Raw genomic sequence first — 24,603 nt, 5'->3', positions numbered from 1 at the left:
TAAAGATAAATAATACTAGCTGCAAACCGGCGCTACTCTATGCAAGCACGTCAGACTTTTGGATTTTTTCCCATTATTCCATACATATTATGGTTCATTCCAGATAAGCTGATAGCAGATCAAAACAATCCGCATGTATTCTGATAATAGTGAATTTTGGTATTCCTCTTTCCATCTAACCCTGCACGTAGAGGTATAGAATGTATGATACATAAAGTCATTTTCTTTGCAATTTTAGCTGTAATTAATTTAAAAATACACACCTTTTTTTAAGCCAAAAAGTGTATCAGCATTGCCCCGTTTGACGGTACTATACTAATGCCACATTGACTTGATACCTAGTCTTCCGTTGCAAGCGTTGCTATCGGCTGAAGGAATTCCACTCGCTTTCTCTCGCTTAGCAACAGCTGAAATCTTATTGGCTCAACGCGTGGGCGTGAGCTTTAGTTCGCATTTTTGCCACGGCTCAAGACATTTTGGCAGCACAATAAATAATTCTTTTGTATAAAGAAGTAGTATGAATTGGCATTTCTGATCTCTTTATTACTATTACGAAGCCTCTTATATTGTAAATTGAAAATTAAACCAATCTGTTAATTAACTTCTGTGAATTTACGGACAGAAGTGATGAAACCCAATACTTCATAATGCACAGATTACTACACAAATAAGTGGGTTTTATAAAAGAATAAATCATTGTAATTTCTCTCTATGATACTGACAACTCTGTTATTAGTGTAGAATCAAAATATGGCACATCAAATAGCTCGCTTTTACATTGAAACTTTAAAATCAACGGAAGAAACGTTTGGGAATATCGGGTTATTATGCTCCAGCACCACAGTTATACTGTTGTCAGTTGTTTCGTTATGTTATTTGTTAATTGTACATGTATTCATATTTTGGTTAGTTGCTTGTTCTCTTCTCCATTTATTTCTTAACAGAACGTCAATTTTGATTTATTATCAACGTATCATCAGCTTGTGAATATAAATTTTGATGTTGAAAAACATTAATGAGGTAGCCAACATAGTACCTATCTGACCGAAACTTAACGCTAATGAAAAATGCTACAGAAACTTGATCGTCGTTGGTCTGTATCGTATATATTAAAAAAATAAAAATAAATAGAAGAAAACCGATTTGGAGATGGACTTCTAAGATGAAATAGGTGTTGCAAATTACATACAGAATAATTAGATGTTTATACGCTCTTAGTCGTGCAGAAGGAAGGGACCGCGGTGGCTCAGTAGTAGAATATTCACCTCTGGTATATGGGGTCCCGCTTTCAAACCCTGCTCCCGCCAAGTGAACTTTGTGGTGAACAAACACCAAGTGCGTGGGTTTCCTCGGGGTTCCGTTTCCTCCCACTTTCTTCATTCCACCATTTCATTCATTTCTCATTATCACCGTCTTCTTTAGCCTAGCCGACATAACGTGGGACGTAAAACTCAAAAAAATTTATTTCATTTTTTCGTGCAGATGGGTTGGTAAAGTTACCTTGAAGAAAAAAAGTTAGTGACATTTTCAAGGTAATATTTTTAAATTTATGTTAATTTGCTGAAAATTTCTCTTGGTCATAAAGATGTTTAACATGGTTTAAGTCAAAGTCTTCGGGAAGCTTTGCTCTAACCTTTTCTCATGCTGTTGCATAGACATGCCACTAATCACATCTAAAATGATTAACCATTAAATCGAAATGTTTCTCTATAATTAGTTTCCAATTTTTTGTTTCTGCTTAAATTCCAAAGTTGGTCTTCCGTTGGCAAAATTTTGAAAATTTACTGGGAAGAAATAGATAATTTGCTAGTCTCTGTACTTGATATGTAAGGAAAACGATAGTTCTATTCATTTTTTTTAAATATGCTCTTGTAAACATGGAACTATTTAGCAAGTGGAAGGAACTACTTGGCGCAAGGTTACCTCATGGTAAAAAGTAAAACCTGTTTTGCACGGATTCGCCCATAACGTAGCAAGTAACCAGAGTGAAGTGAAATGAAATATCTGAAGTCAATGTGCTATGACGCGCAGCTCTAGAAATGTCGAGAGTTAAGGGATGCACATAATAGCGAAATTCACGTTAGTAATTTATGTTACTTTAGAACACAAATATACAAGCAATGAAAGCATATTGGGATAATATCTGTAACGTCTTTACTAATGTACAAACATATCTACATATAATTCAACACGTAAGATAAGTAATTTTACGTCATATATAGTATTTTGTGAGATTCAATTTAAAGAAATTAGAAGAGAGCCAGGTAAGAGAAATGCCAGATTGAAGTTTCAAATAGATTCTCGGCTTTAGAAGATTCGGAGTGCACTAGTGTTGAGGATACCTGGATTGAAATTAGAGATAGCATTAAAATTTCAGCAAAAGAAAAATTGGGACACGCAGAAATACGTAGGAACAACCATGGTTCGATCAGGAATGCATTAAACTAACAGAGAAGAGAAAACAGGCAAAATTTCGCTGGCTACAAAATCCGAATGAAATAACTACACAAAATTTCGCAGATTTTCAGGCGGGAAACTTCCAAAACTTTTAGAACAAAGAAACGCGATTTTCTGAAAGCTAAAATTAAGGAACTTGAAGATAATAGTAAAAATAAAAACATCCGGGACATGTATAAGGGAATCAACAATTTAAGAAAGGCTATCAACCTCTGCTTGTATATTAAAGAAATCTGACGGTACAGTTCTCACTGACACGGATAGCATCTTAAATAGATGGAAAGATTTCTTTGACGATTTGCTTAACACGCAACCAAGAACTAGTGTGCGTGGAGAAAAGGAGATACACACCGCAGAACCGTATATTCCAGAACCCAACCGAATAGAAGTAGAAACCGCTATAAAGAAATTAAAGAAACACAAATCTCCGGGTTAGATGAAATTCCGGCTGAGTTAATTTTACCTGGATTCGAAATATTGTGGAACAAGATACACAAACTCATTCTCCTTATCTGGGACAAGGAAGAAGTGCCACAAGAGTGGAAAGAATCAACCATTGTTCCAATTCACAAGAAAGGCGACAAAACTGACTGTAATAATTATTGAGGCATTTCTCTTCTGTCAACATCCTATAAGATCCTTTCAAATATTCTATTAGCAAAATTGACCCCATACGCAGATGAAATTATTGGAGATTATCAGTGCGGATTTAGACGAAATAGATCAACTATCGACCAAATATTTACCATTCGCCAAATACTCGAAAAAAAGTGGGAATACAATACCCCGGTACATCAACTATTTATTGATTTTAGAAAGGCGTACGATTCGGTTAGGAGAGAAACATTATACAATGTTCTTACAGAACTTGGAATACCGAGAAAGCTAATTAGATTAATTAAGATATGTTTAAATGAATCCCAAAGTAAGTCCGGGTAGGAAAATTTTTGTCCACGAACTTTCACGTCGAAAATGGCCTGAAACAAGGAGATGCGTTGTCGCCATTATTATTTAACTTCGTTCTGGAATACGCTATAAGGAAAATCAAAGATAGCAACCAGGGCCTAGAGTTGAACGGTATTCACCAGGTTATGGCATATGCTGATAATGTAAATTTAATAGGGGACAAAGGCGTAAGCCTCACAGCATCTCCACCATGTGCCGGTGCTGTGTTATCAGTTATAGCTCAGAATATGCAGTAAATAAATGCAACCAAATGGGGATGAAACTGATGCACAACACGGTACTTAATTGTAAAATTGTGGTTGAATTTAAATAAAATTTAAATGCTTTTAATTTAGAAAATGATTAGTTGGGGGAAAGGGTGAGAGAAAGAGAAAGGTTATGACTAAAAGATAAAGGATGAGCACTAGCCTGATTGATTTATTAAGACTGGTGTTGTTTTGGTTATTTGGAATGATGAATATTTTTTTCTGGGAGAGCCTGGATAGCTAGAGATAGTTAACATTTGGATTTTTATTTTGTTGATTTGCAAGGGGCGTTGATAATGCGTTTTTGCGATGTTGTCCTCCTACACCTTTATTCTATTACTCTGATGACAAACTCGAAGGTGTTTGCGGTGATGAACCGTCAGAATGGTACTTTTTGACTTGGAGTCGGTGGTCCTCCAATGGTGGGATCCGCTTTTCTCCGATGATCCTGTACCTGTCCCAATCGTGTATTGAATACCCCTTGTTGTTCTGTTCCTCGTGGTTTTGATTAATTCAAGAATGATGACCTAATCGGGAAGTATTAGGCTGTGCTTCAAGGTATGCGGAAGGGAAAGAAGGAAGCTAGTCGAGTTTATTTAACAAATATGCATTTACAACAGGTGTCTGAGAATGTACACTTTTAGTTAAAGTTTTCTTCAATAAGTTTTCAAAAGTTCATGTTTTTTTATATTAAATACACAGTTACTTCATTTCCAATAGACAGATACTTCACAATAGAAAGAAATGCAGAGATCTTATTAAACGCTTGCAGGGACATGGGTTTAGAAGTAAATGCACAGAAAACTAAATACATGGAAGTGCGTTGGGACCGGAATGCAGCAAATTATGGATGCTTTAAAATATTAAATAATACTTTTGATAAAGTGGATAGTTTCAAATATCTAGGATCAATATTAACAGACGAAAATCATATTCACGGAAAAATTAAATGTCGACAAAAGGCAGGGAATTCGTGTTACTATTCGGTTCAAAATCTCTTGTTGTCGCGAATTCTGTCGAGGAATTTGAAGCTTATAATATACAAAACGATAATCATGCCTGTTGTTCTGTATGGCTGCGAAACATGGTCACTTACTCTGAGGGAAGAACATAGACTGAAAGTATTTGAGAACAAGATCCTGAGACGAATATTCGGACCCAAGAGGAACGGGAATGGGGAATGGCGGAAACTTCATAACGAGGAACTACATAATTTATACGGTTTACCCAACATTGTTAGAGTCGTCAAGTCTAGGAGGTTTAGGTGGGCGGGTCATGTAGCTAGAATGGAAGAAAGTAGAATCGCTTTCAAAGTCTTGACTGGAAGACCAATCGGAAAACGACCATTAGGAAGACCTAGGTGCAGATGGGAGGACAATATTAAGATGGATCTCGCAGAGATTGGAATACAAAGTAGAAACTGGATGCAGTTAGCTAAAGATAGAAGTCAGTGGAGAGCTTTTGTGAACGTGGCATTGAACCTCCGGGTTCCATAGGCCATAGAGTTAGTTTTTTTATATAGTATTTTGTGCTATCCTCGTTTATGTGTATACCCACCTACGCTGACGCGCTTGCTCCCTACGGACGTACTCCCTCGCTGCCACTCGGGCGTCTCTACTGCTTTCCTGCCCTAACTCAGTTACATAGCAAGTTGGTTGGTCTATTTTACACAATACTTCTTATCGTATACGCACATTGAAGCCCCTTAAAGTGAATCTGTACATAACCAAACATATTAACAGAAATCAGCAAAATTGTAACATTTTTCGTAGCTTTTGATCGAAAACCGCAGGATGACCAACCTTGGGAATAAATGTCCTCTTTTCTATTATGGAATTTTACACAAATTAATACGTTTCATTCGTATTCTGCTTATATAATGTCGAAACAGATTCATGTTATTCTGTGCATCACGATGAAGCTCAACGAAGATATTAAGACTAACTGCAAATACATTAATTGCCTACTGTGGCATAACAGCCTTTACAATTGTATTGTTTTAAATAAAATCATGTCCTACATAACCCTTTCTTAAGCTTTCACTTAAAATCTGTTCCCTACAGTAATAATAGATTCTGTCTGAAATAGCAGGAAAAGAATATGCATGATTTTCAAATGAAATTAGACACTGTATTGGTAATTATACGGTTAATATGGATAAATGTTTAACAAAATGGGTGCAGGAGTGCATTAAAAATACAAAATTTACAGGAGAAATGGATTGATGCAAGTACTTAGATCTAACATAAACTAATCTTATATTAGCAGAAATCGAAATTCTATCATTTTCGAAAATTATGCTGGGCCCCTACAATAACAATGTCTAATGTGAACAGAAATCACCGATTTGTTTTTTTTTTTTTTTTTTTTTTTTTTTTTTTTTTTTTTTTTTTTTTTTAATGGCGAGGCCCCTGCTGCTAAACATTGTCCATAATGTGTTTTATATCTATATAATGGATACATATTTTGAATTAGTGCATATGGCAAGTTATGAGGTAAGTTCCAAAGTTGGTCGTCCGTTTCTAACAAAAGTTTGAGAATTTACCGGAAATAAAAGGATAATTTGCTCGTTTGTGTAATTGATAATATGTAAACAGAGTAGAAGTTGTACTTATTATTTTTTATGAGCGGATATAATCATGGAACTATTAGGCAAGCGGAGGAAACTATTTCGCGCAAGGTTACCACATGGTTGGATTGTGGAAAGTAACGAGCATTTGTATTCTAAACATGGTTCAGGTGTACAGAGACAATCTAGTTGGCATCCTTACACAAAGACTAGAGCTTACACTCTATTAATTTTAACAAAATGGATCCAAACTTACCAAATGCTAAGTTAACCTCACCTTACTCTACCCTATTTTACTCCACTTTACCCTACCCTTCTCTATTATACCGTTTTAAAGCGGTCCTAAAAATTGATGATTTTTAAATTTTTGTAGCTGTTACTCGCTTTTTGTCGAAAACCAAGCGGACGACCAACTTCGGAATGAATGCTCAAGCTACTGAAATAACTAATCATTATTATTTTTTTAAAAAATGGAAATTTTATTTAAATTACACACTCGCTTGTTGCGAAGATGTCAGAACTAGCTGTATGGAGAGGGATGCGTCATGCTTGGCTTCTAAAAAGACATGATATGTGATTAATATGTCATTAAACAAAGATATTCGTGTTTTGCACTACAAGTATGGTAATTTAGCGAACTAACAGCCCTATCTTCGTAAGTAAGCTTTTCATCATTATTGAAATTTATCCCATTACCAAAGGAATACGGATAACTATTCGGAAATTAAGCTAAATTATAAAATGCGTGCATAAACCGAATAACATTGCAGGCACGTAGCCAGGATTTCGTAAAGGGAGAGGAGGGGGGTCCGTGACATGAAATACTGTGGTCATCACACCAGGAACCCCTGGCAACATATATTGCTTTGTTAGAACAGTAAAATGAAGATATGTTCGTGAGTTTTAATAATAAGCTATGAAGAAATCTCGAGTAAAAGAATAAAAAAAAATATTGAAAAACATTTTACGGTATTTACGTTCCTTCCTTTGTTCATTCAAATATAATAATTTTTTTCTTTCATTATGACCTCAACTATTATAAAAAGTACATTTTACACTACAAGTATGGTAATTTAGCGAACTAACAATCCTATCTTCGTAAGCTTTTCATCATTATTGAAATTCATTCCATTACCAAAGGAATACGGATAACCATTCGGAAATTAAGCTAAATTATAAAATGCGTGCATAAACCGAATAACATTGCAGGCACGTAGCCAGGATTTCGTAAAAGAAAGGGAAGGGGGTAAGTGACATGAAACACTGTGGTCATCACACCAGAAGCCCCTGGCAACATATATTGATTCGTTTAGCCAAGATTTCGTACTGGAGGAGGAGGGGTGACATGAAAAATTGTGGTTATCACCAGGAGCTCGATCAATCTAAACTATTATAGTGGCAACATATATTGGTTTGTTAGAACAATAAAATGAGGATATGTTCTTGAGTATTTTAATAACAAGCTATGAAGAAATCTCGAGTAAAAGAATAAAAAAAAAGTATTGAAAAACATTTTACAATATTTACGTTCCTTCCTTTGTTCATTCAAATATAACTATTTTCCTTTCATTATGACCTCAACAATTATAAAATGTACATATCCAATAATGTCTTGTAAAATATTTTACAATATTTGCGACTGCGAAGCGAGAAGTAATCTAATCTCTCATTTTTTGGAACAAAATTTAGAAGCATGACACTAAATGTTTCTGTATTACAGACAGAATTAAATTCTCGCAGTATTTTATCAGCTTCACTCCCTGAGATCCACTTATTTTCCACAAACACATTCAATGCAAGAGTCATCCGCTTGCTTCGTTTATCAGGAAATCTAGCTACTTGTGAGTCAAAGCAAGAAATTCCCTTTGTAAGCTTATAAGCCAAAGGGGACTTTGAAAGCAATTTTCTGCACAAACTTATCATTGCCTTGCAACACTGCAATCTGAATTCAAGGATCTCTCTTTCGTTTAGTTGATCTGTAACTCGAAGAGCTGCTCTCGTAGCAAAACATGTGAATATTTCTGGTTGATAGATTTTCTGGCTTCTGCAAGTCAATATTTGTGAAACTTTAGGAATTCTGAAGAACTTGTTTCACAACTCATGTCATTACATTCATCATGGTTGCAAGAATGGCCTCATACAACATTGGCGCTAATGGAAGATCTGATTGAAAGCTTTGTAAAAATATTTCTACATCGGTTGCTAAGGAGAGCAGAAATGATAACTTTGCTTTCAGAAGTTTATCGTCAATAGTAGTAGAAACAATGGCAAAGCTTTTAAAACTAGGTACTTTCTGGTCCTTTTTTACTCCTTCAACATATTTCTGCACATGTGGTAGTATCTCAATTGCACGCTCAATAACTCTAGTTTTCTAGCCACCTTACAGCACAATACTTCAAGAGAAATACATTCGATCCTGAATAATGAGAATAATCGACACGGCGTGTAGTGTACTTTTCTGAAGCGACAAGTAGTGAAAAATTCCCTGACACTACATTTTTTGACTGAATTCCCTGACATTTCCACGTTTTCCCGCAAGTTTCCAAATTCCCTGACATTTCCCGGTTTTCCAGACGGGTGGACACCCTTATATATATATCTCGTAAATGATTTCGTAAATCTACGAAACGAGTTCTACTTCTTGAAGGTGATCGCACTAATAATCCACGCACAAATGACAAATCGTAGCGTTCTTACGTAACACATGTGCAGCATGAATAAATATTCGAAAACGCGCATTGCAAGCTCTCACGGGGGTAAGTCGGTAAGGTGTCAACTTGTTGAGTGAAACAACCCGGGTTCAAATCTCGACTGGTATAAGGTACTTTTCTTTCAAAATACACTTCTATATGTTCATATTTGTTATTAATAAGTGCTTTCTTCCATTTTTCATAGACTATCTTAAATTAGTGACCATGGCCTAGTGGAAATGAGGACTTTTATTTCTTTCTTTCGACAGTTTGGATTAGTGTCCCGACCAGGACATGTTCTTCAAGGAATTGTGCTGTGTATAACACGCAGATCTTTTAACGAAGCAACTGACCGGACAGACCCCATTTTATTCCAATTTTGCCTGTTCGCACTGTAAATACAATGGATAAAACAAGTTTTACAGGGTTGCGTCGGTGGCCTAATGGTTAACCGTTTTTAGTTTTTTCTTTCAAAATCTTCATATTTACTATTATTAATTACTTCCTTGCATGTTTCGCACAACCATTAAAAAAAAAAAAAAAAAAAAAAAAAAAAAAAGGCTGTTTTAAGCTAAAAATTTTCAAAGTGCGACTTCGAGAAACAGTACCCGAAAGATGCCAATCTCGAACCTCTGTAAATGTGCTTTTCTTTAAGTATAACAAGGCATGTTGAAGTGTTATTACATGTAGAAAAAGAGTAACATGAATCGAAATACTTAATGATATATTTCGAAAGTATGTATTCATGTCAGTACATGTTCGTCTTGTCACTTTTTTCATACGTAAAAGAACATTTCCAATGAAAGTAAACACAGCGAACATAGTCCTGTTCTTGGGACGCTGAATCAATTGAAAAAAAAAAAAAGAAAGAAAGAAAGATCATTTTCCAATCTTATACCGTTTTTGCTCTAATACCGATCGTCAAACGGACGGATATAGCATAGTTTGATTAGTCTGGCTGGTCAAATTTGCAATCTTACGATTTTTTTTCTAAGTCTCTTTGTATTTTGTCATTATACTAAGCTCTTCAGATGTCAATTTCTTAGCCGCACTGGAATACCGATTCCTGTGGGATCAGCGATGCCAAGCAATGTCAAGTCTGATCTAAGAAAATATCGGTGACTGTTCATACTTACCAGATGGTGTTAGCATTGCGGCGTCCATTCAGCGTCGTGCGGACAAGTGGGAGTTTATTTGAAAGAAGTGGTTCACTCAGAGGACACGGACACACACAATACATAAAAAAATAACGGGGAGGGGAGCCGATGCGCTGAACACCCTAAGGGCAGTTGCACGTGAAGTTTAATTTTAGTAAGTTCTTCACTTTTTTTGCTTGTTAATAGTCTCTTTTAATCTTACTGAACATTTAAAATATTCTATTCTTCTACTAGTCTTCGCTGATTTAATGTTTAGCAATTGTCAGCTTGGATAAATAGCTGGATTTATAATTCAGTGCTGTCAATATACCTGAAGACATGCTAAGATTATTTGTTTTATCTCTGGCCTTTTAATTAGGTTCTTCATCTTCGTGAACTCATGAACTTCAACACTGAGAAAGTCAAAATTAGGCATTCACATTGATGTATATACGGTAATTAAAAAAGCTCAAACAAATTTTAGTGTATTCTAAAAAGATCCGTTCAGTGGACACACTGCACTTTGAATGTTCCTTCAGATTCTTAAATCAGAAAAATACTTACATATAAAACCTTCAACACCAGCAATAGGTTAAAATGAAGAAACTATTGTGTAATTCTGATCCATATTTATTTCATATATAATATTTTGACAGCATAATATGCAACGATGTGCCCTAAGTAAAAAGCAGCTTCAAATTTAATTTTTTATAATAGCAACATATTCTTCAATAATTCTATCTCGAATTAAAAAAAAAAAAAAAAAAAAAAAAGTTAATAAATACGTGTAACAATGAATATCGGTGCCGATACCTCAACCTCGGAATACTGCTGCTCCTTACTTTGACCTCGCGTATCATTAAAGTTGCTGCATCGCACAGCAATTAAGGTCTACACCTTTCCAGGAATCTTGGGTAAAGGCAAACTTCTCTGATATGGTACCTATTCAGAAGCCAACACAAAAATCGTTCGAGCCCCAAGCCGTAACCTCCATGTGGGCAAGTACCAAATTTCCGCTGCAAAGAAAAGAGCCTTAAATAAAGTGTGAACATACATGCCTTATATGATTATTGACTGCGTGAAAACAATTTGAATCCTCATCCTTAAAAATCAGAGTGTAACAGGTTCAGAATTATTTCGACAACGCTGTGAAAGGCAATTCAGTCACTCATCTGTTACCAACAGGTAAAATTGTGTGTTTTGTGGAGACTCGAAAGAACCTATGACCTACGCTAATAAGACTTAGCAATCTTTAAAAATAACGACTGATGATGATATGTCCGTACTCTTTTCACTAAATAAATAGAAACCTTTATAATTAAATGTTTAATCTTAATTTACATAGTCTAAATTTCCATTATTTAAATATCCGCAAGCAAGTTTTCAACGTTCGACTCACGATCCAGAATCGTCTAAATTTCGAAATACTCAGTCAACAATGAAATGTGAAGCTTATACAGATAATAAAGTATGACCCTATAAGCTCCAAAGCTATTATGTATATGACTATTACTCATAAGCTGGAATCTTTTCTGTTTTGTATGGCAGACAACTCATATGCAAACTGTACAAGAAGTATTGAAATGCTGAAACACGCATACTTTACTTCTAATATCGGCATTAACCTTTGATGATTATTATATTGTACCTACACACACAGTTTAAATGACTTAGTTTGTCTAGATGAGCGAAAACGGAATTCTTCAACTACAATTCCGGTATTAGAAATTTGCTAATGTAACTATAAGACAAAACTATCGAGAAAATAAGTGTTCCACTTCCCAATTACGCAATTTACAAAAAGTTTTATGCTTTACAATTTGGATATATGCAAATAAGTTGCGTCATAAACAGGCAGCGTTAATTAAAACCGCTACAACAAAATAGTAATAACCTTGTTTTAAATATTTAATCAAAATTAATCCAAGTCTAAATCTGTAGATAAGAAAGGTATTTAAACCTAAAACTATTTACAATTATTCCATTTACATTATACTTCCATGCCTTTGAAACAAAGACTGTGAAATTACTGTTACGACCATTAAATAAGTACAATTTAAATTAAATACAGGGTAACCCAATATGACCTCCACATTTTAAAAGGCTAATAAAACAAAGTATTGCAGGTAGAAATGTGTTTATTCAAAAATATAAAACGGTATTGCAAGCAGTTTGTGATCGCTTTGTTCTGATTCGAAATGAAATAACTGACAATACAATTTGAAGACGATTTTTGAAAGCTACAGTTTATTATTGCTCAATATTCTCAGACACACAAGTACTGTTAGGTCGGCTAGATTATTATTATTTTTTTTTTTTTTCAATACTGAACCCGTTATTCGGAAATTCTCGATCCACTGCAAGTTTGTCTTACATAAAATAGCAAACTTGAAGCAGTACGCTCTTTGCACAGTAATCACAGAACTGCTGCTTTTGAAAAACATTTCGACTGCATACGTGCGATGAGCTCCAGACCAAACCATAATGAGGACTGAAAACAGCAGGAGAGTGGTAAGCAGAAGAGATGACCCCTCCACTCGCCCTTCCACTGACGCGCTACAGCAGGTAAAGAAGTGGAGGTTTTTACTGGGTACTATTGACAATAACTGTATTATCAAAGAATGTCATTTCAACACACAAGAGATCAGAGTACTTCAAATCAGAACGAACAGTTATCAATACCGTTTTACATTTTCAAATAAACAAGTTTCTATCTGCAATACTTTTTTGTTTTATTAGCCTTTAAAACGTGAGAGGTTTGTGTCATCCTGTATAATTAAGCCATCGCACTAGCTTTGTCGTTTATCTCTAATAGATTGTATAATTTCGCTCATAAACGAACTATTTTACAGAAACAGCCCTTTATCAATATACGGAAGTGATAATGACATACTGTAAAGGGAAGATATGAATATAATTTTCATAACCACAATAAATTTTGTACATAGATGAACAGACGGAAAGGAAATAGTGCACATAGGAAACAAGTAGTGAGAATATCCAAACAAAACAAGTCTTCCCAAGCATATATTTTAAACCTTAAATATGAACGGATATAGTTCGAACTCATTTTAGAGCTTTATAGAGCACTTGGAACGTTTCGTTGTTGCAGGAATAAAAATCTATATGATGTCTCAGTGATCATGACTCCACCGTGGGCCGAAATATTGAAGATCAAGTTTTAACAGGAAAACAAAAGCACCGGATGCAAGGTGAGTTCCTTTTCAAAGACAGTACTCGCTTTCGAAAGAAGAAAACTGTGAAATTACATAGGTAAGGCCACTAAATAAGTATGACTGTAGTAAAAATTAACGTGTTGAGAAAAATCTATTGTTGCCTTGATTTTTCAAATATACTATTAACATATTGCAGTCATTCATTAATGATATACTTACAACAGTACGTTATATATTTTTACTACTTGTAAATGTAATTTTGGGGGTAAGATATTTTAAAATATGTACTAGGCTGATTATGTGATTCGAAGAAGAAAAAGAAATATATTAATTATAATATCGATAGAAAAGGATATTCATACGTTTTATATGTTTTAAATAATAGGATTTTGGAATGTCGTTGTCAGGACAACAGGTAGAAATAAATAAATGGATTTATTCAACGGAGTTGGCTTTTTAATGGCTCAATAATTTATAAGAACCGTTCTATACTGAGTTATGAAATACAAACAAAATCATTAGAGCTACTTTCGAAAAAAAAAAAAAAATCACAATTTTCGTTCACTAACTATCCTTATTTGTGAGTATAAATGTTATAACATGTCAAAGAATTACTCAAAACCCTAAACGTGAAATTTGGTTTCAATTTGTTGAAAAGTGGGGCCTGCTACCTTCTATATATACATAGGAATGGTCCACCAAAAATAGTATTTTCGGCACCTAGCGGGTATGAAATCTCGAATTCGTGTTATATCAACATTGCTTGAAAATAATAACTCAATGTCTTTGTCAATCGTTATTTTTATGTCACTTTCATTTATATTTACGTACCTGATCTGTATACCAGTAGTATGGAGTTGGATCTATACCTTCTCGCTTGTATCCAGCTAGAAGTTCTTCATGATCCCAGATACGCATAGAACCACCTATGATCTCACCAACACCAGGCAGCAATACATCCACCTACAAGAGAACAGTTATAAGGCTAAATAAAAATGATAGAAAGTATAACCATATAATTACAAAATGTTCGAAACAGGCTTCTTTTATTGTTGTTGTGAATGATCCAAGACACACAATGTACACCTTGTTCCAAAAAGGTTAAGCGCATTGATTATGGCTGTTTAGAGTCAAACATTTTCAAAGTCCAACATTGGGTATCTTCGGAAAACAGTAAACCAAAGATGTCAGGTTCGAACCTCGAAGCCAACCTTCACAGTCAAGAAGGATTGTGCAGATGCTTTTTTTTTTTTTTTTTTTTTTTTTTTTGTTAAGTATAATAAGACATGTTGAAATGTTATTGAGTGTAGAAAAAATTAACATTGATTGAAATACTTAATGATACAACATTTCTAAACTGTGTATGTCAGCACATGTACGGTCGTTTTGTCATTTTGATTTCCATACATACAAAAAAAATAAATAAATTTAAAAAAATGTAAAAGAACATTTCAATGAAAGGAAAGACAGCGAACATAATTCTTACATCCGTAGTAAAATAAAAGAGACAAGGGAGAAAAAAACAGCACTTGCAATGGATATGAATGACATTGTCTTGGATATTCAGTTATATTTCATTACGAGCTCAGCTAGAGCGATCATGTTAGGTCAGCGGTAAACCGCGGGTGTTCAAATCGTAAGGTCGTGAGTTCGATTCCAATTTGGGTCAAATTGCTTTGTATGTAACTCTATTTTTCTCAATGCATGAATAATTATAATAATATATAAAATCATATAATCATTTCAGGACATAAGTAGTTTAACGTCGGTATATATGTGAATGTTAAATACAAATTAAGAAAACCGCGTAATAGCAATAAATAAGTTGTGTAGTGTATTTATCTGCAGCTATTTGTCATACGGAGGTTACTTTTCAATATTCTCGAAAAAGAAATCCGTGTATAAACAGACAATTTTCAAAATCGTATCGTAGTTCCGGAAATCGGATCGTAAAAAAACCTCAATAGCCCTAAGAAATTCACAAGCCCCGAAGGTCACTTTAAGAGAATGAAATTGTGCTTTAGTAAGAAAGGGAGAACGAAACTTCTTTACCTAAGTTTTCAGTTCAATACTCTCAAACGTTTTAGTATATGAAGTGGAGACGCTTTAGTTGCTCTCTCTCTCTCTCTCTCTCTCTCTCTCTCTATATATATATATATATATATATATATATATATGTGTGTGTGTGTGTGTGTGTTCCAACATAATTCTGGTATGCCTGGAGTAATTTTAATCAAACTTCCTACACATACGTATTACTTGCAGTCTAGAAAAGAGTACTGTTGGGGTAAGCTATGGGGAGTGAGAGGGGAATACATATAAAAATAATAGAAAATGATCAATATTAGTGTCGAATCCACAGATTTTGGTGTCCTTTAGAAAGATCGAGTCACTTCTGATTGCGTTTAACTTCGATTTAAACTCCCATTCACATCCAGAGGGTGACGTAAGAATATAGAAATCAACAAATATTAGTATCGAATTGTAAGTTTTCGGCGTCGCTAAGTTAACTGGTAGCAGTTGTAAGTCCAAATTCAGCCCCAGTAGTGAAATACCCCCTTAGCCCTCCTACGGGGAATGGGAGGAACAGACAAAAATGATTTAAAAAAGGACGATATTAGTGCCGATTCCATAATTTTGGGGATTGCTTAGATAAAGAGTGACCTTCCGGATGCCATTTAACTTCAACCCTCATTAGCACCCTGGAGGGGTGTGTGAAATTGTGACATGTAAAACTAATTGAAAATGATAGATATTAGTGTCGAATTCATAGCTTTCGAGGTACCCAAGTTCATTGGAAGCAGTTCCTATGACCTTCAAGCTTCCACTAGGGATAAGACCCCCTAGCACATCTAGAGAGAACGGAAGTGAGTAACATATAAAATGATTTAAAACGATTGATATTAGTGCAGAGTAAATAGTTTCCGGATCACTAAGATGAATAGCAACATTTATAATGCCGTTTAAGTCCAAATTGAACCGTTGGTGTTGGAGGGGAAGGGTGACATGATACAAAGTAAAAAACGACCGACATTAGTGTCGAATCCATATCTTTTAGGGCCCTAAGTTGATTGTCGATACTCTCTCTCTCTCTCTGTCTACCATATATGTCTCTACGTTTAGCTCCCATTAATACCCTGGGTTCGTGGGAAACGGTTGGCATGTAAAAACAATAAAAAGCAACCGATATTAGTGCCGAATCTATACTTGTCGATGTCGCAGAGATTAATAATTACAATCCTGATAGCGTTGAAATCCAAGTTCAACCCCCATCGGCATGGGGGCAAGAAAGGATGAAAAATAAAATGTCTCAAATAACGAAGATTAATATCGAATCCATAGTTTGGGTTCGTCAAGCTGTTAGATTACAGTCGCGATGACATTTAATGCCACATTTAGGCATAAACGAGCATGTCAGCTGGATTTTGAATTTACAAGGGTAGCATCGAGGAGTTGCTCGCACATCTATAAATATTTTGATGTATATTCAAACGTAACTCCAGAATGTCTGGATAAACTTTAACCAAACTTGGTGGGCAGCACTTTCAAGCTTAAAACTGTGGTGGTAAGACACGCCAAAGGATGGGAGTTGGGGGGAATGGAAGGTAAAAATAATGCAAAGCGACTGATATTAGTGTGCAATCCATAGTTTTGGGGGTAACAGAAATGAATATAGACGTTCTCAATGGCGTTGAAGTCCAAGTTCATCCCCATCGTCATACGACGAGGAAGGTAGGTGAAAACTAAACGTAAAAAATTACTGAAATTTTTATCGAATTCATAGTTTTCGGGGTCGGGAAAACATTTGACTCGTTTTCAATGACTTTTGGAAGGTAGTTAGTAACCACTTGAAGATGGGCTTTTTAATTATTTCAAATTGCTTAAAGGCGTATTTTGTAGAGGTAGGGTGTTTCTATATTTATATAAAAAATACAGTATCGTCTGTGTTTAGTTTCATCTATCTCTCATTGAAATAAATATTCTAAGAGTAAGGAAATTCGATTTCCACAAATTTATTCTCTCCGTCATTTCTGTACAGTACGAAGAACTGTATACTGTATATAAATTAATGCTGTATTTATAATTAGTAAACTCTGTTGAGTATATATAGTGTTTGATTTGTAGGGAGGATGCCTGGGATTTCTCCCCCTCTGGAAAAATGATCCCGGCTTCTGGTTTAGCTAATGTCGTCCCAATCAGGGATAGTGGTTTTCCCCTCTCTGTACATAGTTCCTTTATCACGGAAAATATTTAAAATCACTCTTAGGGTATTCTATTTTCTAAGTTTGGATGACGCTTCTTCTGTCTCACTTCCCTTTTCTTCTTTTCCGTACATGAGGCTGTATTTGTTTGTGCTAGCTACTCGCATAAAAATACCGCTTTGGGGAGTTTTAAACGAATCTTGCAAGAAAACAAAACCAAAGATGCGTGTTGTTTCAAGGTCTGTAGTATATGTATTTGAAAGGCCCTCTTCCTCTTTGTCAGCAAAGATGAAGGGGAAGATTTGATGTTTAAGCTTATCATTGAAATTCGAAGCACCGGACATCAATATACCAATAATGCGTTTCTTCTTCCGCCGACAAAAAAAGAAACAATTGAGGTACTAGCAAAAGCACAAGTGGACCAGAGTTTTCCCTCTTTCCCCGTGTATCGCATTACACAAGGAACAAATGTTTATTGGTCTTGCGGTCAACATATGTTTGAAATTTTGGATCCTATAGCCTCCCCAACCAAAGGCAAGAATGAATACAAGTTTGTGTTGATATCTACAGTAGTCTTTTTTTTAATAGCTAATAAAGGCATAGAACTGGAAAATTTGATCTCAGGAGAACACTGGAAACCTACACTATCACTAGAATGGAATGGTTGTTCAGAAGGAATAAAGGCAATGAGGGAAAATTACAAGTATAGAGGAAACTCAAGTTACTATACATTCGCGCTTGCGGGGTCAATGCCATATTTGTTTTCCATCTGCGGCTGTCGTCGTGACAGATCCTTTTGGGACATCAAGTTTTATTGCTCGTTGGGCGTAGGAAAACTGGTGCTTTCCTCTATCGGTCGTAGCTACATAGGGGTCGGCGTTAAATTGACAACAATACACCACTTCAGTTAATTTGGATTTTAAACAATCGAAGAGTTATATAGGTTCCATTTGGCTTTAAAGAAAAAAAGAAAAGAAATAGGCCCTGCCTTTAGGACTTTAGAGTTGTTCGCAGCAAGTTAGATGTGGATGAGTCTCTCGTGTTGAGTTGATGGTAGCTGAGCGTTCGCTCTTGTGCAGAGTGCATTTTACACCGGTGTAAACCGAATACTTATATCGATCTATATTCTGGTAGTTTTTTTTTCCTTTCTCTCTCTCTCTCTCTCTATATATATATATATATTATTAACCTATGCGTGTGTATTATTTTTGAACATTTGTGTTCGTGTAACTAATCTTAAACATTGAAGTGCGTGTCTGTAGTACCATTTACGCACAGCCGTCATAATGGAGAAACAACGAACTATATTGTCATTTTATGCTCCCAGTACGAAACAACAGGAACAGAGACCGCTAAATACAACAGCAAATGATGGCACTTCGTCGGGTAAGGTAAAACTTTCTGATGAAGTGAATACCGATATAGAAGTCCCACCAGCAGAAAAATGTGCTAAATGTGATGCTAATAGTATCGTTTTCACAGAGTCGGGAAACGAGAGTAGTGCAAATGTCGGTGGTTGTGTTGAATTATCTCGTTTCAATAACTGGAAGAGTAGACCGTGGTTGGCAATAAACAAAATGAAATTAGTTATTTGTTCCGTGTGCAGTGAAATTCGATCTCTTAACGTAGATAGTATGGGACACGTACGTATCGACAATGCGTTTATCGACAGTGTTTCTGTAACTAATCCCAAGAAACTTAATGACAACATTGGTGATTATGAAAGATGCAAGTCCCACCTCAAGTGCATGGAAATAATGGCTAATCGAAAGAAACAACACATTGAAGAATACATACAAAAATGCACGAGTCTATGGCAACTCCAAAATGAAGAAAAAATTAGAACAGCAGCAGCACTCATAATGCATATATGATTACTAAAGACAATCAGTCTTTCTTGACACATTCTTCTTTGGTTCAACTTCAGAGATTAGATGGGGTTTCCGTGGGAAATATGTTATACTCCGATAATGATAATGTTTATAGCCGAGGAGATGAAAAAAAGTCTTGCTAAGTTTATTGTGGAGTCTGGAGAAAATTTTAGTATTTTAATTGATGAGAGCACAACATCTAATAAATCTTGTACGATAATTTATTTTCGTATAGTTTTTGAAGGTGTTGCGTGTAACTATTTTCATGAAATTGTCTAACTTGACAACACTACAGCAGAAGCTATATTACGAAGCTTGTTAGAGACTTTATCTAACCATGGCCTTACGGAAAACGTTCTTCTTGGCTTAGCAACAAATGGCGCGGCAGTGATGCAGGGTTGTTACAATGGAGTTGCAACAAGCTTACGTGAACTGTTGCACAACGACTTAATTGTGGTTCACTGTATGAATCATAAACTTGAGCTTACAGTTTAAGATATGATTAAATCTGTCTCTGATGTGTATCATATGCAAGCATTTATGGATGCTTTATATTCAGTGTTTTCTCATAGCCCAAGAAACCAGAGACTACCTAAACAATTATCAGACGAACTGTCAACAAATATTCTGAAATTGAGTCGTGTGTTTGGAGTACGTTGGATTGCATCTTCATTCAATTCTGTGCGGTCACTGTAGGAAAGTTACATTGCATTGTGCAGTCTTTTGACTAAATGCAGTAAAGATACATCCCGTCCGGTGCGTGAGAGATCGAAATTCGAGAGTTTAGTAAATAAGCTAATCAGCTGGTTATTCATCAGGGAATTTATATTAATCTATGATGTTCTTGAAATTTTGAAAGGTCTTTCGCTCTATTTGCAGAACAGAAGTGCATCGGCAGTTGAAGCCAAACGAGAAATCGATTTGGTATATCAATCAATTTGCCTGTTAAAGACTGTGAATGAATTAGAGCAAAGAAACACATTCAAAGAAGTGTCCATCACTGAGCCTACTGCTAGTGATAAAACAAAATTTGACACTTTCCGATTGAAATTTCTTCAATCCTTTTTAGACAACATAAACTCCCGTTTCCCAAATGGACTTTTTCGTTGATGCTTCAGTGTTAAACCTTGCTTCTTGGCCTGTTGATCAAACTGAACTGGTGTTCCTCGGAGACGATGCCATCTCTCGATTATCCAAATTGTTGAAACAGTCAATGAATTGTGCTTCCTTCGTAGTGAAAGAATTTCGTTTGTACAAGAACAATCCTTTTTATATGCCTGCAGCTGTTCAGGAACTAAAGAAAGCTGTGGAAGTAATACCGATATCAACTGCAGAATGTGAACGTGGGTTTAGTGCTATGAATCAATCATTGAAGGATCTGAGGAATCGTATGCAGATTGTAACGCTTAGCAAGCTCCTTTTTGTAGCCTATATATAAATGGTCAACCTTTGCGTTTCTTTAATGCCGAAAAATATGCAACAATGTGGATAAAATTGAAGCGTCACAGTGCTACAGACAATTCTACCGGGAAAGCAAGAAATGTCGAAGAATGTTCACCTGCATCTCGCCTTTTCAACTAAAACGTAAGTAATGTTTTTCTTTTTTTTTTTTAAAAAAAAAAGTATATATGTATTTTTTGTATTACTCTATCTTTACTACATTTTCTGTTATTGTTTTGTTACTTTTGATAATTGAATGTTTTGTTTCGCTAGATTTTGAATTTGAACATAAAATATTACTCTGATTAGAGGAGGCTCCAGAAATATTTTTGGCCATCTCACAACTTTCTTGCCTGCTAATTCGAATTTAGACAACCCCTAGAAGATAAACGACAAGATGCGTAACTCTCAGGTACTTATAAGCTGGTTAAGCACCCAAAGGACATCTGTGTTATGTTGGGTTGCGTAACTTGCATTTGCTGGTAACCACGCAATGCCAGTTTGAAAACCAATCAAGATAGCCAGCCCCGAACTGATCACAGGACTCTCAAGCACTAAATATTGTAAAGGCAATTGCTTAATTGTAGTTATATCACAGAAAATTTTTGTTATTTTCTTTTTTAACAAAGCCAGCCTTTTATTATTATTATTATTATTATTATTATTATTCCTACCGATATTAACGCAACACGCGGTAGCCCGAACTGCACGGAATATGTGAAGTAACTTATACTGATGCAACGTAAAAATTAACTCAACAGTTTTCGTGCATGAAACCTCCACTTTGTACATCAAGAATCTGCAAAACGTAAAATCTGCAGATCAGAGATACAAAACATACTACAGAAGAACACTAGTGTAGTTGAACACTGCTGCACTGAAGCTAATCGAAGCCCTGTCTCATTTACTGGGCGGATGCTCTTTCCAGCAACAGCGTCAGTTTTTTTTTTTTTTTTTTTCTACTAATTCCTCAAGACTCAAACAGTTTCCATCAGTTATGCGCTGTACATTAATAGTATGAGAGCACTTAATATTAAGATGATGAACTGAAAATCAAATAATTATTTCACTGGTCGCAAGTCTATCAGATTTCAAACTTGGACAATAATGAATTAAAAGTTGTTCTAAGTATTCTCTTCTGTAGATGTCTATAAATACCATTATTTTAATATATATGTATGTATTAGCTAATTGTGCTTTGCTTTTAGTAATCTTAGAATACTGGTTCAATCTGCTATTCAGATCGACGAATTTTAAGCTTTATATTTTAATTTAGCAAATGCCTCCACGTGTTACTGTGGGTGTTTTTGGTTCTTCCTTCTGACTTTTCATATTAGTTACGGTGTATTTCATAAATATTGGCAACAAATTTTGACCGCAATTTGTCCATGCTGGGTAAGTGCTGCCATCACGGTATCAGGCGAAATGGGTCCCTCAGCTTTTCATTTCACGGTGAAACGCGTGGCATTCGGAATGTGAAATGACGAAGTGGGCAATTACGATGATTGTATTTGCAATCATAGCGTTACACAAAGTGGGCATGCCACTACCACGGATCTTCGGCCATCATCAAATCCCTGCAAATCATTGATCCATTTGATATCGTACCATCCAGCGTTACAATGAAACGGGAAGTGTCAATGACCGGCAGCATAGTAGCACTGTGCATAGTGAGGACACCACAGGCAGTTAAAGTCGTAGTTGCAAGGATTGGCGAAATCCCGCCAAGACTCGATCAGTGATGCCCCGAGAGATGTCCATTTCGAGACCAACCATGTCACGAGTACTCAATCAGGATTTGGGATCCAAGAACCTATAAACAACGTGCAGATCACTTCCCGACTGATGAATTACGTCGGAAATGGTGGAAGGACAATTCTCTTTTCCATCAAGCAACTGTTCACAGTTGATCAGTCCTTTAATGCTCAAAATGACCATCTGTACTAATCTTTATCAGAGCAAGCTATTGAACGTGTTTCCAGGGTGTAGAAATCCCATCACCCACCGTCAGTCATGGTGTGGTGGGGTGTAAGCTTCAACGCCGTAACACTGCTCCATTTTTGCGAACAAGGAGTGAAGACACCGGCTACCATGCACCAAAGTATCACCATGTTCCCCAACCAACAGTGAACCTCCCAACAAGATTCTGCTTCCGCGCACACGGTGCGGTCAAACACAGGAATGGCTACGAGCCAACGTCCCAGACTTCATTCCTACATCAGACTGGCCCTCTAGCAGCCTGGATCTGAACCTGCTGCTATACCTGTCCTGTGGTCAGTGCTTTATTCAATGAGCTGCAAAAAAAAGAGACCCTATTGTAGACTTCCTGAAGCGCACTCTGATCAAGGCATCCCGCCACTTCTCTATCGACACTGTTCGTAATTCCACTGATGAGTGTCCCCCCTCCCCAGACTCTGGGCCTACTCTAGGCTTAAGTTGGACATTTTGAAAACTGACTGGTGATCTTCATGCTCCACACTTTCATACATCATCTTGCAAAAGGACATCAATATATCGTCAACACTGTCAGTATTTCATTCCCAAATCTGACAGTACTTATGAAATAACTAGGTATAATTATTACTTATTTCGAAATCTAGCACAGAATTTGAATGCCTCGTACGGGCATCTTAGTCAATCCCTCATTTCGTTTTCTTCCCTTCTGCTTAAACATATTTTTAATTATTATAAATGAAATACTGTCCAAATTTCAAGTTTCTAGCTTAAGCAATTTGGCTTCGATCTTAATCAGTTAGTCAGAACTTCTTTCTTTATTAGAGAGAGATTGTTCCAATTTCACCTAACACATTTTTCATGCGTCACCATATTCATTGCAAGTGTCTTTAGGTGCACTACAAACAAAATACATGATAACAGATGCTGACGGCAGGAGGATTAACAACTCCATACAATGAATAATTGATCAATGAATACTACTTTTTTTAAATGGAATAGAAATGAAGTATTTACGACACTTACCGATTCAGTTAACCTATTGTCTTCTGGGCAACGTGACATGTAAAATGACTTAATTTCTACAGGGAATCGACATAACATTATAGGTTCGTTAATTTGGTCCGTCATCCTCCTCTCAGGCATTTCTGGAATGTCCTTAAAAGAAAGGGAAGAAAAGAAATTAAAACTACACCATTAGTAACTCTGTGCTTTTTAGAAGTCAGTTTCATATACTGATTATTCTGTATTATAAAATTGAAAGTGACTATGTTTGTGACTCTCAATCTCTTGAACCGATCTCGATCAAATTTTTAACGTAGATGCGGTTCTGGCCTGGGAGTGTTTTTAGCTATTCACTTTAACGGTAGAATTTAGGGGAGGGGGAGGAGGAGGCAGAAAAAAAATAAAACATAACAACTCTTGAACCACCCAACCGATCTTGATCAAATTTTCAATGTAGTTGAGATTCGGTACTGGGATGACTTTTATCATTTCACTTTGACGGAGCAACGTAGGGGAGGGGGAGGAGATATACAAAAATCAATAAATATAAAAATAAAAGTGACTGTGTTCGTGAATTAATAACTCTTGAGCCATCCGATAGATCTCAATCAAATTTTCAACATATATGAAGTTCGAACCTGGGAAGTTTTTATCATCTCATTTTGACAGTAGATCTTAGGGGGAGAAGGAGAGGAAATATATGAAAATGAATAAAACTTAATAACTCTTGAATCACTCTACCGATCTCGATCAAACTTTCAACATAGATAAGGTTCAGGCCTGGGATGCTTTCTTCATTTCACTTTTACAGTACAACGAAGGGGAGGGGAAGGCGATAGATATATGTAAAGAAAAAAAAGAAAAGTATAAATAATAGTGACTGTTTTTGTGAC

The 24,603-nt window shown here is 35.8% G+C and overlaps 1 protein-coding gene across 2 annotated transcripts in view; it reads right to left on the bottom strand.

The window, feature by feature from the left end:
• Positions 1–10,672: 10,672 nt before the first annotated feature.
• The window catches only part of AsnRS (asparagine--tRNA ligase), a 129,956-nt gene continuing 116,025 nt past the window's right edge, over positions 10,673–24,603 (bottom strand). For both annotated transcript variants that reach the window (XM_081734071.1, XM_081734070.1), the window contains exons 10-12: positions 23,732–23,863; positions 14,071–14,202; positions 10,673–11,079 (exon numbers count right to left, since the gene is read on the bottom strand). In XM_081734071.1, coding sequence (XP_081590197.1) covers positions 10,948–11,079; positions 14,071–14,202; positions 23,732–23,863 — 396 coding nt within the window. In that variant the 3' untranslated portion in view covers positions 10,673–10,947. The remainder of the gene's footprint in view (positions 11,080–14,070; positions 14,203–23,731; positions 23,864–24,603) is intronic.

This window comes from Thermobia domestica, chromosome 12 (assembly GCF_964235325.1).
Source record: "Thermobia domestica chromosome 12, izTheDome1.hap1.1, whole genome shotgun sequence".
In the NCBI taxonomy this organism is placed as follows: domain Eukaryota; kingdom Metazoa; phylum Arthropoda; class Insecta; order Zygentoma; family Lepismatidae; genus Thermobia; species Thermobia domestica.
The sequence above is the reverse complement of the archived record's forward strand: the minus strand, read 5'-3'. Positions and strand labels throughout refer to the sequence as shown.